At 39.6% G+C, this 16,897-nt stretch overlaps 1 protein-coding gene across 2 annotated transcripts in view; it reads right to left on the bottom strand.

Annotated features, from left to right (window-relative positions):
- LOC124605100 (DDB1- and CUL4-associated factor 1) overlaps window positions 1–16,897 on the bottom strand; it is a 245,064-nt gene that overhangs the window by 61,891 nt on the left and 166,276 nt on the right. For both annotated transcript variants that reach the window (XM_047136553.1, XM_047136560.1), the window contains exons 11-12: window positions 6,164–6,297; window positions 1,675–1,813 (exon numbers count right to left, since the gene is read on the bottom strand). In XM_047136553.1, coding sequence (XP_046992509.1) covers window positions 1,675–1,813; window positions 6,164–6,297 — 273 coding nt within the window. The remainder of the gene's footprint in view (window positions 1–1,674; window positions 1,814–6,163; window positions 6,298–16,897) is intronic.

The raw sequence follows: 16,897 nt of genomic DNA, 5'->3' as shown, positions 1-16,897 counted from the left end.
TCTTCATTCTTAAGAAAGACAATGACAAAAAGTTGTTTTCTGAAAACCTCTCTCAATGGTAAGATAACGTCATTTAAAAGCAATTGTGGTCACCAACCTTTAGATAGAAACGCACAACACAATCTTATTCCTGTACCACATTATTTGGATAAATGTGGTGTAAAGTTTGCTTCAGAATCCAACAATCTAAAACTCCAACAGCAATGGCTACACTCTTCTTGACAAGTTATTCCTACCAACAAAGGCAAATGCCCCATGAAAGTAAACTAAATTCAGAAAACACAAAAAAGTTTTTCAACTACTTGTACAGCAATGATTTAACACACAGGGAAACTAGAAAATGTCTCGAATTATTTAAGATGCTGGCTATTATAGCCAAAATTTTCTTCACTACCACCTATTGACTTAACCAATGGTGTGCAACTGCGAGGCAATCATTTGATTTTCACATTCCCTTTCTAAAATATCTGTCTAAACATGACACATTAGTAATTTATTGAGGTGCTTTAATGTTTCCCTCCCACAGAGAGAGCAATGATAGCTCATAGTTAAAAAATGGGAACCCCTGCAAATTAATTCAGCCATCATTTATCAGACAAATGGAGAAATCTGTAATTGCAACATTTTTCTATCTTTCTCAACACACTGCATGCTGGTAGTTATACACTGAAGTGACAAAAGGTATGGGATAGCAATATGCACATGTGCAGATGACAGTAGTATCACATACACAAGGTATAAAAGGGCAGTGCATTTGTGGAGCTGTTATCTGTACTCAGGAGATTCATATGAAAAGGTTTCCAACATGATTATGGCTGCATGCCAGGAATTAACCGACTTTAAATCTGGAATAGTAGTTGGAGCTAGAAGTGTGAGACATTCCATTTCAGAAATCATTAGGGAATTCCAAGATCCACAGTGCCAAGAGTGTGCCAAGGAAACCACATTTCAGGCGTTAACTCTCACCACTGAGAACGTGGCGGCCAATAGTCTTCATTTAATGACTGAGAGAAGCGGCATTTGCGTAATTGTCAATGCTAACAGACAAGCAAAACTGTGAAATAACCACAGAAATCAATGTGGGATGTTACTGGGTCTTCTGGTCCAACTGAACTGATCATTGACTGGAAATGGTTATGTTGGGCTACTCAGAGACCATCTGCAGCCCTGCATGGATTTCATGTTCCCAAACATGTCATTGGGTCACTACTGTTTCAGACTGGTTTGACGAACATTTTGGACAATTCGTGCAAATGATCAGGTCACCTGGATTGCCCAATATGAATGCCATCGAACATTTATGGAACATAATCGAGAGGTCAGTTTGTGCACAAAATCTCGCAACAGCAACGCTTTTGTAATTATTGACGGCTATAGAGACAGCTTGGCTCAGTATTTCTGCAGGGGGCTTCCCGGGACCTGTTGACTCCACGCCATGTCAAGTTACTGGTTGCTGCACTACACTGGGCAAAAGGCGGTCCGATGCAATATTAGGAAATATTCCATGACTTTTGTCACCTCAGTGTATAAATTTAACTTTTTCTACAGTGCACTGTTTCATGTCATTTTCTGTCTTCCTGCATAAAAAATATTAAGTACATCAAACAAAATGACTAATAAAATCACTGTCTGCTATAGACAGAAATAATAGAAAGTTTGATCACAAATACTTGCCAAGTTATACAATTTACGGAGACCATCTTGTGCATCAAATTCCATGAGAATTACCCGAAACTGAAATGATAGCCCAAAAAACATTGTTGCATGACATCTTCCTGAATCATGAGAACACTCGAGCAACCACAACGAGTACCTGGAAAAAAAAAAATATTAATAATAATTTATTTAATAGTCACTCAAATCAACAAATTAGAAACATTACTTCCACAAAATTTCATTCTATAATAGAAAAAAGACAGAACTTTTAGCGACCATATGACTAGGAGTCCTAAGAAACTATGCAACAATAATGCATAACACAACAGCCCAAACACTGCCCTCTTCGTACTATCCTTAAGAGCATGCACACCTCCAAGATTTTGTTCAGGTGATTAATCTATCTATTTGTTTACTGTTTTCTTTCAGGTATCTTACCCCACTTTTCCATTCTCTACATTATTTCTGATTCCCAATGGTGAATCTTGACCGCTGAATCATTTTCAGTGGTATAATTTATGCTCTGGAATTTGAATTTCTTAAACAAAGTTTTCTGTCTGGATCACAACTCTGAACACTTGCATCATGATCACAGACTCCTATATTTCATACAGGTCAATGTCAGCTAAGGTATATGTTCATTATTTATGTTCATAACAATGCAGTGAAGTCTGTATTAAAACTTGTTCCCGAATTACAAAAACATATTCAACTACTGGGAGAGTTACAAAACATTTACATACAGCTTGTCAATTTCAGTTCATAAGCCTGATGCAGGAAGATGGAAAAAAAATGACAGAGAAATAAACGAGCGGTGGAGAAACCGGAAGCATTTTGAAAGTGTGTCAGAAGTCTGATATGGAGCAAGGATGTACCCCAAACCAGTAAAAAGGTTATATACCAGTCATACTATGTCCTGAACCTGACATATGCATCAGAAACCTGGGTTATGAATGGAAGAGAGAAAAGCAAAGTACGAGCTAGTGACATGAAATTCTTGAGAAACAGTATTGGAGTGACAAAGATAGACAGGTTAAGAAATGAGAGGATCAGAGAGTTAATGAAGGTGGAACCATTACAGGAGGAGATAGAGAAATTAAGGCTGAGATGGTATGGACACGTTAAGAGAATGTTGGAGAAGAGGGTACCCAGGATTATACCCATGAGATGAAACTAGGAGGAAAGAGACCAAGAGGAAGACTGAGAGACAGATGGCTGAAAGGAGTAGAGGAATGCGTCCAGAAGAAAGGAGAAGACTGGACTAAGGTGAAGACGGAGAGATGGTGGCAAGACAGAAGACGATGGAGAGACCTATGTTCCATACAGACCTGGCCAGAGGCTGGAAACTGCCCAAGATTATGATGATGAATATCAACTTATTACTTATCTGTAAATATTAAGACATTTTCCACTAATACAAAGGTCAACATAATAACTACACCAGGTATGGTCAACATAATAACTGCACCAGGTATCAAGAACTTCCAATCAAATTACTGTTAACTGTAACACATTAAAGTGCAATTAGCAGTACAATTCTGTTAATAGCTTTTGTTGTTGTTGTTGTGGCCTTCAGTCCAGATACTGGTTTGATGCAACTCTCCATGCTACTCCATCCTGTGCAAGCTGCTTCATGTCCGAATGACTACTGCAACCTACATCCTTCTGAATCTGTTTAGTGTATTCATCTCTTGGTCTCCCTCTACGATTTGTACCCTCCACGCTTCCACCCAATACTAAATTGGTGATCCCTTGATGCCTCAGAAAGTGTACTACCAACTGATCCCTTCTACTGCTCAAGTTCATTAGTTACTTGATCTACCCATTTAATCTTTAGCATTCTTCTGTATCACCACATTTCGAAAGCTTCTACTCTCTTCTTCTCTAAACTATTTATCGTGCATGTTTCACTTCCATACCATGGCTACACTCCATACAAATACTTTAAGAAAAGACTTCCTGACAACTACATCTACACTGGATGTTAACAAATTTCCCTTCTTCAGAAACGCTTCCCTTGCCTTAGCCAGTCTACATTTTACACCCTCTCTACATCAACCATCATCAATTATTTTGCTCTCCAAATAGCAAAACTCATTTACTACTTTAAGCATCTCATTTCCTAATCTAATACCCTCAGCGTCACCCGATTTAATTTGACTACATTCCATTATTCTCGTTTTGATTTTGTCGATGTTCATCTTATATCCTCCGTTGAAGACACTCTCCATTCCATTCAACTGCTCTTCCAGGTGCATTGCCGTCTCTAACAGAATTAGTGTCGTTACCAAACTTCAGAATTTTTTCTTCTTCTCTGTGGATTTTAATTCCTGCTCCAAATTTTTGTTTTGTTTCCATTACTGCTTGCTCAATATACAGATTGAATAATGTCGGTGATAGGCTGCAACCCTGCGTCACTCCCTTCTCAACGACTGCTTTCCTTTCAAGCTCGTCGACTCTTATAATTGCCATCTGGCTTCTGTACAAACTGTAAATAGCATTTTGCTCCCAGTATTTTTCCCTGTCGCCTTAAGAACTGGAAAGAGAGTATTCCAGTCAACATTGGCAAAAGCTTTGTCAAGTCTACAAGTGATAGAAATGTAGTTTTGCCTTTCCTTAATCTATTTTCTAAGATAAGTTGTAGGGTCAGTATTGCCTCACGTGTTCCTACATTTCTATCAAATCCAAACTTATCTTACCCGAGGTCAGCTTCTACCAGTTTTTCCATTTGTCTGTAAAGAATCCGTGTTAGTATTTTGCACCCGTGACTTATTAAACAGATAGTTTGGTAATTTTCACACCTGTGAACACCTGCTTTCTTTGGGTTTGGAGTTTTATATACTTCTTAAAGTCTGGGTGTCTTTCGTTTGTCTCATATATCTTGCTCATTAGATGGTGGAGCTTTGACTTGGCTGGCACTCCCAAGGCTATCAATAGTTCTAATGGAATGTTGCCCACTCCTGGGGCCTTGTTTTGACTTTGATCTTTCAGTGCTCCATCAAATTCTTCACGCAGTATTGTATCTTCCATTGTATCTTCATTGGTGCCCTCTTCCATTTCCGTAATATTGCCCTCAACTACCTCGCCCTTGTACAGACCCTCTATACACTCCATCCACCTTTCTGCTTTCCCTTCTTTGCTTAGAACTGGTTTTCCATCTGAGCCCTTGATATTCATACAAGTGATTCTTTTTCTCCAAAGGTCTCTCTCATTTTGCTGTAGGAAGAATCTATGTTACCCTATTGATATATGCCTCTACATCCTTACATTTGTCCCCTAGCCATTCCTGCTTAGCCATTTTGTACTTTGTGTCGATCTCATTTTTGAGACGAGGATTCCTTTTCACCTGCTTCATTTACTGCATTTTTATATTCTCTTCTTCCATCAATTGAATTCAATATCTCTTCTGTTACTCAAGGATTTCTACTAGCCCTCATCTTTTTACTTACTTGATCCTCTGCTGTCTTCACTATTTCATCTCTCTAAGCTACCCATTCTTCTTCTACTTTGTTCTTTCCCCCATTCTTCTCAATTGTTTGCTAATGCTCTGAAACTCTCTACAACCTCTGGTTCTTTCAGTTTATCCAGGTCCCATCATCTTAAATTCCCACCGTTTTGCAGTTTCTTCGGCTTTAATCTACAGTCCATAACCACTAGATTGTGGTCAGAGTCCACATCGATCACCGGAAATGTCTTATAATTTAAAACCTGGTTCCTAAATCTCTGTCTTCCCATTATATAATCTATCTGAAACCTTCCAGGGTCTAGAGGCCTCTTCCATATACATAATCTTCTTTCATGATTCTTAAACCAAATATTAGCTATGATTACGTTTTTTGCTTTTCCTGTTATTTAAAGCAACTTAATTGCTATACCTCAATCAGAATAACAAAGTTTTTGATCGCTGACTATGGGCAGGGTGATGTTGCTGGTTCATGTCTGTTTGCACACACAATACAGCTACCACAGCAACAGCTGGGCATTTCCGTTCCATATACATACACTCATTGCTCATTAACATGCTGTATTGGGTTGGAAGAAGATTAGATTTATCATCCCACCAACATTGAGGTTTTAGAGGTAGAGTATTGGATTTGCTTAGAAGAGCGGTAGGAGTCTTATTATGCTTATTATTACTTTTCCGTGCACCTTCATGACTAGTTTTAAAACAGTCTGCCAAATAAAGTAACCACTGCACAGAGAAATAATTCAAACAACAAAAAATGATCACTATTCTGTTACTGCCTGCAAGTGTTGACTGCAGCAAACTGTGGCAAAAGTGCCTGAAGTAGAGTGATATGGCAATAGTGAGCACAATACAATGTATGACAAGGTACACACTCTGGTTGTTGCTATGGTAGCTGTCCTGTAAACACTCAGCTATCAATCACTTTGTTATTCTAAACCAGGTATTATACTCTGAAATAAGAGACAATTTTTAGGAAATGACAGTGTTAACCAATATCCAATATGACTAATTATCAGCACAAAATGGGAGGTTCATTACCGAACTAATTCTGATATAAGATGATGTGGTAACTGACATACTCTCTCCATGGCATCTTCACAATAGGCTAAGTAGTATAGACATATAGAAACTCCAGTTGCTGCGACACTGGGCCGAGGAACTTCTAACAAAGCCTGTAACAACATAAATCAATTAAGATATGCAAAAGTATGCTTGAGCACTCAATGTATAATGCAGATTTCAGGTTTTAACAGTATTTCTTGTGATACACAATATAAAAAGCAAGCAGATGGAACATTTGGAAATACGTAAAAGTAGTTTTCCGACAGTTTGAATCCTCTGAAATTAAACATTTTAACGAACACAGGAACATTGTTACACGATGGATTATAATATCTAATCATCAACCTACTGCAATCCCTCAAAAATACTCTAACCCAAAGTTTTGCATCCCACTCTAGTGCACTGACCTTCACTCCCACGTTGTGAATATCTTAATATTTAATTCTTCATATCAAATGCCATATCAGGAGACAAGAGCTCAGAAAAGAAAGAACTGATATCAATATTTCTAGTGAAACATTAAACAAAAATTTCAAATTATTATGAGATAAGGGTAAAAATTTTCAACTAATCACTATTTAATCTGCTGATAATGCATTTAAGCTACGTAAAGAATAAATATGGGTGCTGTGATCAATACGCGCTTTGTTCTATGACAACTGTCTTGCTGATTCCTTACTGACAACCACACTAAAGAAGTTTTTCAAGGCTAAAAGTTGTTATTTATTCACTATGATGTATTGCAAATTTCCTATTCCACCTTTACACTACACAGTGGTGTATCAGTACTGAAGGTGTGAAACAAATGCAAGATGTAGATCCTAATGATGAGATAAGTGGGACAATGACTTTCAAATGAAATTTCTGTAAATACACTGTGGATATTTGTGTAAATTTTCTCTGGTTAGGATGTAATCAGCAAATGATAATCTATCCAATGTGACACAAATGCAGCTATTGTAAATATGAAGGTAAGAAGAAATTCAGTCATAAATCTATCTCAGCCACAACAGCCTTATCCACATCATCTTAGGCATAAGATATAATTACGTATCTAAATACTAACTCAGTATCATGAAGTATACACCAAAACAGTAAAAACCAGTAGGAGGATGTAACTGATAACATCCATAATTTTGATAAAAAATAAAATATTAGAATGTCGTACTTCAGTTTGGAAAGGCTAATTACAATGTGTTCGAAGTTGCCAGTAATACGAAAAACTAATAGAAAAAATCCACAACATAATGTCACACACACACACACACACACACACACACACACACAGACACACACACACACAAAGAGAGAAAGAGTGGCGGGGTGGTGGGGGTTGGGTTACGCACAATCTTTTCATTGCGATGGAGCGGATGGCGTGCAGAGTGAGGAAGAAGTGGTGGTGAGAAAGGTTGTGAGGGGGTAAGGAAGTATAGAGAAGTGAGAAAAGGAGGGAAAGATGACTCAGCAGCAGCGATGAAATTGTGTATTATTAATAACAGTAAAAATTGATAGTGCAGTGTGTTTTTTAAAAGAGATAAAATGTAGAATAATAGGACATGAGAAAATTTGGAGCAGATGTGGACCATGACATGATGGATGGATGGATGACGACAAGGCAATGAGTAGGGGTGTCACAGCAATGAAGAGTGTGAAGAGGAGATCCCCTTGGCAAGGATACTAAAGGAACTATTTTGAGTCATTACTATTGTGCACAGAAGCCCAATGATTCAGCTTGCTATTTGACAGTTGTCATTAACATGAGTTAACAGTTCCTTAGTTGTTACAAGCATACAGAATGCCACACAGTTACTGGAGCAACGTTGGTGGATTAAGTGAGATCTTTCACATGTGGCTCTAATGTTGGTAGAACAACAATAACAATCAATTATTGATAAAATTATTTAATTGGATAGATAAAAAATCTACTCACCAAACGATGGCAGAACACACACATAAAAGACTGTTGTGATTGGCAAGCTTTCGGAGCCAGTAGCTCCTTCTTCAGGCAAAAGGGTTGAAGGGGAGGGAAGAAGGGCGAAGGAAAAGGACTGAAGCGGTCTAGGTAAATGGGTAGATTTTGGAAAGGCACCGAGAACCGAGTGTCAGCGGACACTTACCGTACGGGATAAGGAGGAAACACTGATTGTTGGGGATTGCATCGGACGAGATTTGAAATCCTCAGAGCTTAAAGGCGGAAGACAGGGTAGTATGCAAGACAGAGATTACTACTAAAACATAATGTTCAAGTTAATAAGCATGAGAAGCTAAGTGCATTGTACATAACAGAGGTGGGAGGGGGAGGTAAAAATAAATGGGAAAGACAATGAAAGATGTAGAAAACTAAAACAGAGTGAAGCAGAGTAGTTACAGTGAAGAAAAGCTGAGATGGAAGAAATTAATGTAAATTAAGGCCATATGGCGGTGAGAACAAAGAACATGTTGAAGTGCTAATTCCCAGCTGCACGCATGTGGTGAAACAGGTGCCGAGCTCACGAATGTTATGTTGTAGAGCATACTCTGAAACAGGATATTGCGAGTTGCCTATGTCCATTCATCCTAATTGATAATCTGATAGTAGTCATGCTGATGTAAAAGACTGAATCGTGTTTACATAATAGCTGGAATATGACGTGTTGTTTCACAGGTGGATCTCCCTTTGATAGTATATGTTTTGCCAGTTACAGGACTGTTATAGGTAGCGGTAGGAGAGTGCATAGGGCAACTCTTGCAGTAGGGACAGTCCCAGGGGTAGGAGACATTGGGTAGGGAGATGGGTGCAGAAGGAGCGTAGGGTCTAACAAGAATATTACAGAGATCCTGAGGGTGACGGAAAGCTGTTCTAGGTGTGGTGGTCAAAATTTCAGACAGAATGGATCTCATTTCAGGGCATGATTTTAGGAAGTCATTGCCCTGTCAAAGTAGCTGATTAACACATTCCAGACCAGGATAATAGTGAGTTACCAAAGGTGCACTCCAAAGCTGTTTTGTGGAGGGATAAGCAGTACCAGGATTGGATGTGATGACCCAGGAAATCTGCTTTTTAACTAGGCAGTGAAGGCTGAGGTGAGAATGGTGGTGTATTGCTGTGAAGAGTCTGCATCTGAACAAATATGTTTGCCTTGAATGCCAAGGCTGAATGGGAGAGAACGTTTGATATGGAAAGGATGGCAACTGTCAAAAAGTAAGTACTGTTGTTTGTTGGTCGGTTTAATGTGGACGGAATAGTGTAGCCGTCCTTCGGTGAGGACAAGATCAACAGCAAGGAAAGTGGCATGGGATTTGGAATAGGACATTGTGAAACTTGATTGGGAGAAGGTATTCAGAGATTCCAGGAATTTTAGCACGTCAGCTTCACCATGAGTCCATATGGTAAAGATGTCATCAATGTATCTAAACCAAACCAGGGGCTGCAGACTTATGGATCCCAGGAAAGCCCCTCCCAAGTGACCCATCAAAAGATTGGTATAGGAAGGAGCCATCCTGGTTCCCATGGCCGTACCCATGATCTGTTTGTATGTCTGCCCCTCAAGTATGTATTAAGTTGATTAAGATGAATAGGAATGATGTCATAGATTTGGAATCAGGTGGGTGCTGACTGAGGAAATGTTCAGCAGCAGACAGACAATGTACGTGGTGGATGTTGGTGTAGAGGGAGATGGCATCAATGGTGACAAACAAGGTGTGTGGTGGGAGTGGGACTGGCATGGATTTCAGATGATCTAGGAAATGGTTGGTATCTTTGATGTAGGAGGGGAGATTTTGTACTATGGGTTGCAGGTGTTGATCAACTAAGGCAGATATATGTTTGGTGGGTGCTTTGAAGCAGCAGACAAAGGGATCTACCAATGAAGTACTTGATTGAAAGGAATATGTTAGTGAAGATCTATGCCAGCTGTCTAACACCTCTACATACAGCATCTGTTATTAAATCCCATCCCTGTGATTCAAACTGACCCGCAGTCCCTCCTTAAAATCTCAGGCCCCTCACCAGGACTAACACCTCAATCCATAAAAGTTCCCACCCCATCCAAACCACTCACCCCCACCCTTTCCATTCTTCCTAAGTTTCACAAACCCAATCATCCTGGCCGTCCTATAGTTGCTGGCTTCAAAGCACCCACTGACTGTATATCTGGCTTATTTGATCAACACCAGCAACCCATAGTACAAAAATCTCCCCTCCTACATCAAAGATACCAACCTTTTCCTAGATCGTCTGAAATCCATTCCCGTCCCACTCCCACCGCACACCTTGCTTGTCGCCATTGATGTCACCTCCCTCTACACCAATGTTCCCCGTGTATACTGTCTATCTGCTGCTGAATATTTCCTCAGTCAGCGCCCACATGATTCCAAATCTATGACATCCTTCCTACTCATCTTAATCAACTTTGTACTTACCAACAACTACTTCACCTTTGATGGGAAGGCATACAAACAGATCAGGGATATGGCCATGGGAACCAGGATGGCTCCTCCCTATGCCAACTTTTTCATATGTCGTTTGGAAGGGGCTTTCCGGAAATACAAAAGTCTTCAGCCCCTGGTGTTTTTACCACATGGACTCATGATGAGGCTGACGTGCTGAAATTCCTGGAATCTCTGAATATCATCTCCCAATTAAATTCCACATGGTCCTATCCTGAATCCGATGCCACTTTCCTTGGTGTTGATCTCATCCTCACCAAAGGACAGCTACACACTTTCGTCCACATTAAACTGACCAACAAATAACAGTACTTACATTTTGGTATTTGCCATCCTTTCCAGGTTAAATGTTTCCTTCCATACAGACTTGTCATCCAAGGCAAACATATTTCTTCGGATGCAGACTCTTTACAGCAATACACCAACATTCTCACCTCAGCCTTCACTGCATGTAATTACCCCACCAGCCTAGTTAAAAAGCAGATTTCCTGGGCCATCACATCCAATCCTGTTAGTGCTGATCCCTCCACAAAACACCTTCAGAGCACACCTTTGGTAACTCACTATTATCCTGGTCTGGCATGTGTTAATCAGCAACTTTGACAGGGCAATTACTTCCTAAAATCATGCCCTGAAATGAGATCCATTCTGTGTGACATTTTGACCACCACACGTAGAACAGCTTTCCGTCACCCTCACAATCTCTGTAATATTCTTGTTAGACCCTACGCTCCTTCTGCACCCATCTCCCTACCTTATGGCTCCTACCCCTGTGACTGTCCCCGCTGCAAGACTTACCCTGTGCACCCTCCTACCACTACCTATAATAGCCCTGTAGTTGCCAAAAAAAATATACTATCAAAGGAAGAGCCACATGTGAAACAACACGTCATATTCCAGCTATTATGTAAACACCATTCAGCCTTTTACATTGGCATGACTACCACCAAATTATCAATTAGGATGAACGGACATAGGCAGAGGGTAATACTGGCAACTCGCAATATCCTGTTTCGGAGCATGCTCTACAACATGACACTCGTGAGGTCGGCACCTGGTTCACCACATGCACTATCTGGATTCTTCCCGCAGACACCAGTTTCTCAGAACTCTGCAGGTGAGAACTAGCACTACAACATGTCCTTAGTTCGCACGACCCACCTGGCCTTAACTTACATTAATTTCTTCCGTCTCAGCTTTTCTTCACTCTAACTACTCTGCTTCACTCCATTTTAGTTTTCTACATCTTTCATTATCTTTCCCATCTATTTTTACCGCCCCCTCCCACCTCTGTTATGTACAATGCACTTAGCTTCTCACGCTTATTAACTTGTACATGATATTTTAGTAGTAATCTCTGTCTGGCATACTAACCTGTCTTCCACCTTTAAGCTCTGAGGATTTCAAATCTTGTCCGATCCATCTCCAACAATCAGTCTTTCCTTCTTATCCCATACGATAAGTCTCCCCTGACCCACGGTTTTGGGTGACTTTACCAAAATCTACCCTTTTCCTAGACCTCTCCAGTCCTTTTTCTTCACCCTTCTTCCTTCCACTTCAACCCTTTTACCTGAAGGAGGAGCCACTGGCTCCAAAAGCTTGCCAACCACAACATTCTTTTATGTGTGTGTTCTGTCACTGTCTAATGCTGATAGGATAGGAAATGTTCATGAGAGAACTACATTAATTGGTTGGTGGGGAATGTAACCGGTCTTGGAGCTAAGTCGCACTACTGGGTGAAATGGTGAATATTGACCAATGGCTAATTACCAGTAGCATCACATTTGGAATGGTAGCAGGACAAATTAAATTAATTAAGTTTATGCTCTTGCTGTAATAATGCTGTCTATCTATAAATGCTCTGTCAATGTTGTTGGCACATATGAGTAACTTCTGATTTATATTGCAACCAAGTCTCCAAGAGTGCCCAAGTTAGCAGTGGATGGACTTTAAAGTAATTGTTGAAACTGTTTAAATTACAGGTAGAAAACAATGCTTGCTGTGTGTGTTTTTAAGGGTTGGCAATCATAAAAAGAATAATGTGAGTTATCTGAGGGTGAGTATATGAAAAGTTTATCTGTGTGGTCGGTTGTTACAGCAACTTAGTAACTTATGTAGTTTCTAATCTGTGTTGTGTTATTATATCTATAATAAAGCGGGAGAGGGGGGGGGGGGGGCTGAACAGGTTATCGGTCCAGTGTTATGAAAAATAAAATAAAATCCACTTAAAAGATGTTTCAAGTAAATGAAGAACTTCTTGATGTACAAATGCTCAAAGACAGCAGTACATTCAGCCTGTGGGATGCTGAAAATTAGACTATTATTTAATATGCAAGAGCCCTGTGATATTGTGGATGGAATTGAAACACTAGAAAACTGTGAAACTGTAGAAAAGAAGAAGAAATGGCAACAATGGGAGAGCAAGGCATAACATTATGTAATGAGAACAATTAATGAAAAGGTAAAGCCACATGTACTGTGTTGTGAAACTTCCAAAGCTATGTACACTACTGGCCATTAAAATTGCTACACCAAGAAGAAATGCAGATGACAAATAGGCATTCATTGGACAAATATATTATACTAGAAATGACATGTGATTACATTTTCACCCAATTTGGGTGCATAGATCCTGAGAAATCAGTACCCAGAACAACCACCTCTGGCCATAATAATGGCCTTGATACACCTGGGCATTGAGTCAAACAGATCTTGGATGGCGTGTACAGGTACAGCTGGCCATGCAGCTTCAACACGATACCACAGTTCATCATGAGTAGTGACTGGCGTAATGTGAAGAGCCAGTTGCTCGGCCACCAATGACCAGACATTTTCAATTTGTGAGAGATCTGGAGAATGTGCTGGCCAGGGCAGCAGCCGAACATTTTCTGTATCCAGAAAGGCCCGTACAGGACCTGCAACATGCGGTCGTGCATTATCCTGTGAAATGTAGGGTTTCGCAGGGATCGAATGAAGGGTAGAGCCACGGGTCGTAACACATCTGAAATGTAACATCCACTGTTCAAAGTGCCGTCAAAGAACAAGAGGTGACCGAGACGTGTAACCAAAGGCGCCCTATACCATCACGCCGGGTGATACGCCAGTATGGCGATGACGAATACACGCTTCCAATGTGCATTCACCGCGATGTCGCCAAACACGGATGCGGCCATCATTATGCTGTAAACAGAACCTGTATTGATCCAGAAAACATTTTGCCATTCGTGCACCCAGGTTTGTCATTGAGTACGCCATCGCAGGCGCTCCTGTCTGTGATGCAGTGTCAAGGGTAACCTCAGCCATGGTCTCTGAGCTGATAGTCCATGCTGCTGCAAACATTGTCGAACTGTTCATGCAGATGGTTGTTGTCTTGCAAATGTCCCCATCTGTTGACTCAGGGATCGAGACATGGCTGCACGATCCGTTACAGCCATGTGGATAAGATGCCTATCATCTCGACTGCTAGTGATACGAGGCCGTTGGGATCCAGCATGGCGTTCCGTATGACCCTCCTGAACCCATCGATTCCATATTCTGCTAACAGTCATTGGATCTCAACCAACGTGAGCAGCAATGTTGTGATACGATAAACCGCAATTGCGATAGGCTACAATCTGACCTTTATCACAGTCGGAAACGTGATGGTACGCATTTCTGCTCCTTACACGAGGCATCACAACAACGTTTCACCAGGCATCACCGATCAACTGCTGCTTGTGTATGAGAAATCGGTTGGAAACATTCCTCATGTCAGCACGTTGTAGGTGTCACCACTGGCGCCAACCTTGTGTGAATGTTCCAAAAAGCTAATCATTTGCATATCACAGCATCTTCTTCCTGTCTGTAGCACGTCATCTTCGTGGTGTAGCAATTTTAATAGCCAGTAGTGTATGATAAACTTAACATAATTTACAAAACAGATGCTTCTCAAAGACTCAGCATTTGCGTCAAGAATTTTATACTTCAAAGTATGACAAAACCAGAGACACAACCAGTAATACAAGTGCATTGTAGAATACTGCATTTGAACTGAACCGTGTCCAGCCAGAAAAGATGATAGATACTATGATCATACCCAAATTACTGTCTATTTTGCCAGATCAATTCAAACCCTTTTACTCCAGCATAGGACTCATCACTCATTGGTGAGACGAATACCAAAAATCTAATTGCAAGGCTCGTAAGAGAAGAGGAATGACTAAAAAGTAATAATACAGAAGGAAGTAGTGCCTTTGATGTTTGTTTTAACAAAAAATAAAACAGAAGATCTAATTTGTACCAACTATGGTGGACATGGGCATTTTACAAGAGAATTCAAGAAGCCTAAGAATAAAGAACACTGTTGTATAAGCGAGAAAAATAATCACAAAGAAGAAGAGCACTATTTTAAAAATAAAAATCAAATTCAAGAACCAAAATCGAGATCTTTCAAACTCTGTCATCACTGCAAAAGGACAAATCACAAATAATGAAACTGACATTCCAGTCTGAGATGCTGTTGTTAGCATGCATGAGGTGTGCTTGCTTGCATGTCTGAATGGTGTGTTTTTCTCTTTTGCTGATAAAGGCTGTGACCAAAAACTTTTCTTTTAATTGTGCATGTCTGCAACTTTATGTGTCTTCTTTACAGCAAGTAGCAATGTGTCTTTTCCGGCATTGTTTATATTCCTACCTGGAGTTTCCATTGTTTGAAAGAATAAAATTGTTATGTCAAGAATGAAGACAACACAAAAATGTCATTTTCCACTTTTGAAGGCATTAATGAAGATTTAGTCACTCAATGAAACAAGATGTCAAAGACATTGCATTTATTGCACATAACAAAGAAAGGATTGCACAGGAAGCCAATTACGAGGAAGATATGGTAATGGGTGTGACAGTACATGTTCAGGACATTTGTCTATTGAAGTGTACAAGCTAACAAATTTGAAAGACTATGGCAATGTAGTGAAAGTAGTCAAATGAGGTGGGTCAGTGAAAATAACAGCAGCAGGCAACTTTGTAGGTGATAAATGTATGTTCTCAAAATGTTATGTATGTTCCTCAACTGAGTAAAAATCTGATGCCTGTGAATGTTATCACTAAAAATGATTGTACAGTTGTGTTTGCTCAACATTCTGTTCAAATCTATAAAAATAAAATACTTGTTTTGAAAGGACACAAAACAAGAAATGGATTATGTGAGTCAAAATTAAATCAGAAAGGCAATCACTACTGACACAAGAAGAAAAACAAGAATAGCATAAGAAGCTAGGTCATCCAGGCATAAGCTGTATATCAAAGATCATGAGAATGTGCGATGGAGTGCCTACTAGTTTATGCTCAGCAAACAAATTGTGTGAAGCTTGTGTGAGAGCTAAGCTAACAAAGAAGTCTTTTCCTAGTGTGAGAGAAAGAGTAACAAGCCAACTTTAAATTATACACACTGACATCTTTGGGGAAAGAGGACCCCCGACATTTAATGGATACAGATACTGCATGACAGTATTAGATGATTTCATTCACTTTCGTGTAACCTATTTGTTAAGATACAAGTCAGAGGTTACAAGATTTATAAGAATATGTGTATAAGAAAATGAAAATCAGTTTGTTCCAAAATTGTCAAAAAATAAGAAGTGATAAAGGTGATGCATACACCAGCCATGTGTTAAAGAATTGATGTGAAGCAAAAGGAATTGTGCCAGACTATAGTATTCCTTATAGTCCTCGACTCAAGTGGCACACCTGCAGAAAAGTGATTTGGAAAAAGGCCAGATCTGTCAAGACTTCAAATTTTTGGATCAAAAGTTTGTGCCAAAAATCTAGGCTACTCAAAGAAACTAGATGAAAGAAGGATACATTTTTGTTGGTTAGACTCCAACTGACTACAAACTGTTTGATGCAGAAAGAAGAAATATTTTTGTGCCAAGAGATGCCGACTTTGAAGAGAGTGTGACAAAAGAAACTTTATGGAAAAACCTTGTTATTGGTGAACTACAAAATGACACTAAAATGAAGTAAATGAAATTCAAGACAAAGAAAATGAATGGGAAGAAAATCAAGAAGAAAGAGCATGCTAAGATGACACAAGAAATTACAATCTTACGGATATAATCAATCTGAAGAAACGTTTAAAATATAATTCTGAAACAGCATTACTTACATATGAAGAAAGTATTAATGGCCCAGGTAAAGAAAATTGGGTAAAAGCAATAAAAGCAGAAAAGAAATCTCTTAAGCAAAATGCAACATGGAAGTTGGTCAATCCAGAGGAGGCAAAAGGGAAAGATCTTAATAAGCAAA

This window comes from Schistocerca americana, chromosome 1 (genome assembly GCF_021461395.2).
Source record: "Schistocerca americana isolate TAMUIC-IGC-003095 chromosome 1, iqSchAmer2.1, whole genome shotgun sequence".
Taxonomy (NCBI): domain Eukaryota; kingdom Metazoa; phylum Arthropoda; class Insecta; order Orthoptera; family Acrididae; genus Schistocerca; species Schistocerca americana.
The sequence above is the reverse complement of the archived record's forward strand: the minus strand, read 5'-3'. Positions and strand labels throughout refer to the sequence as shown.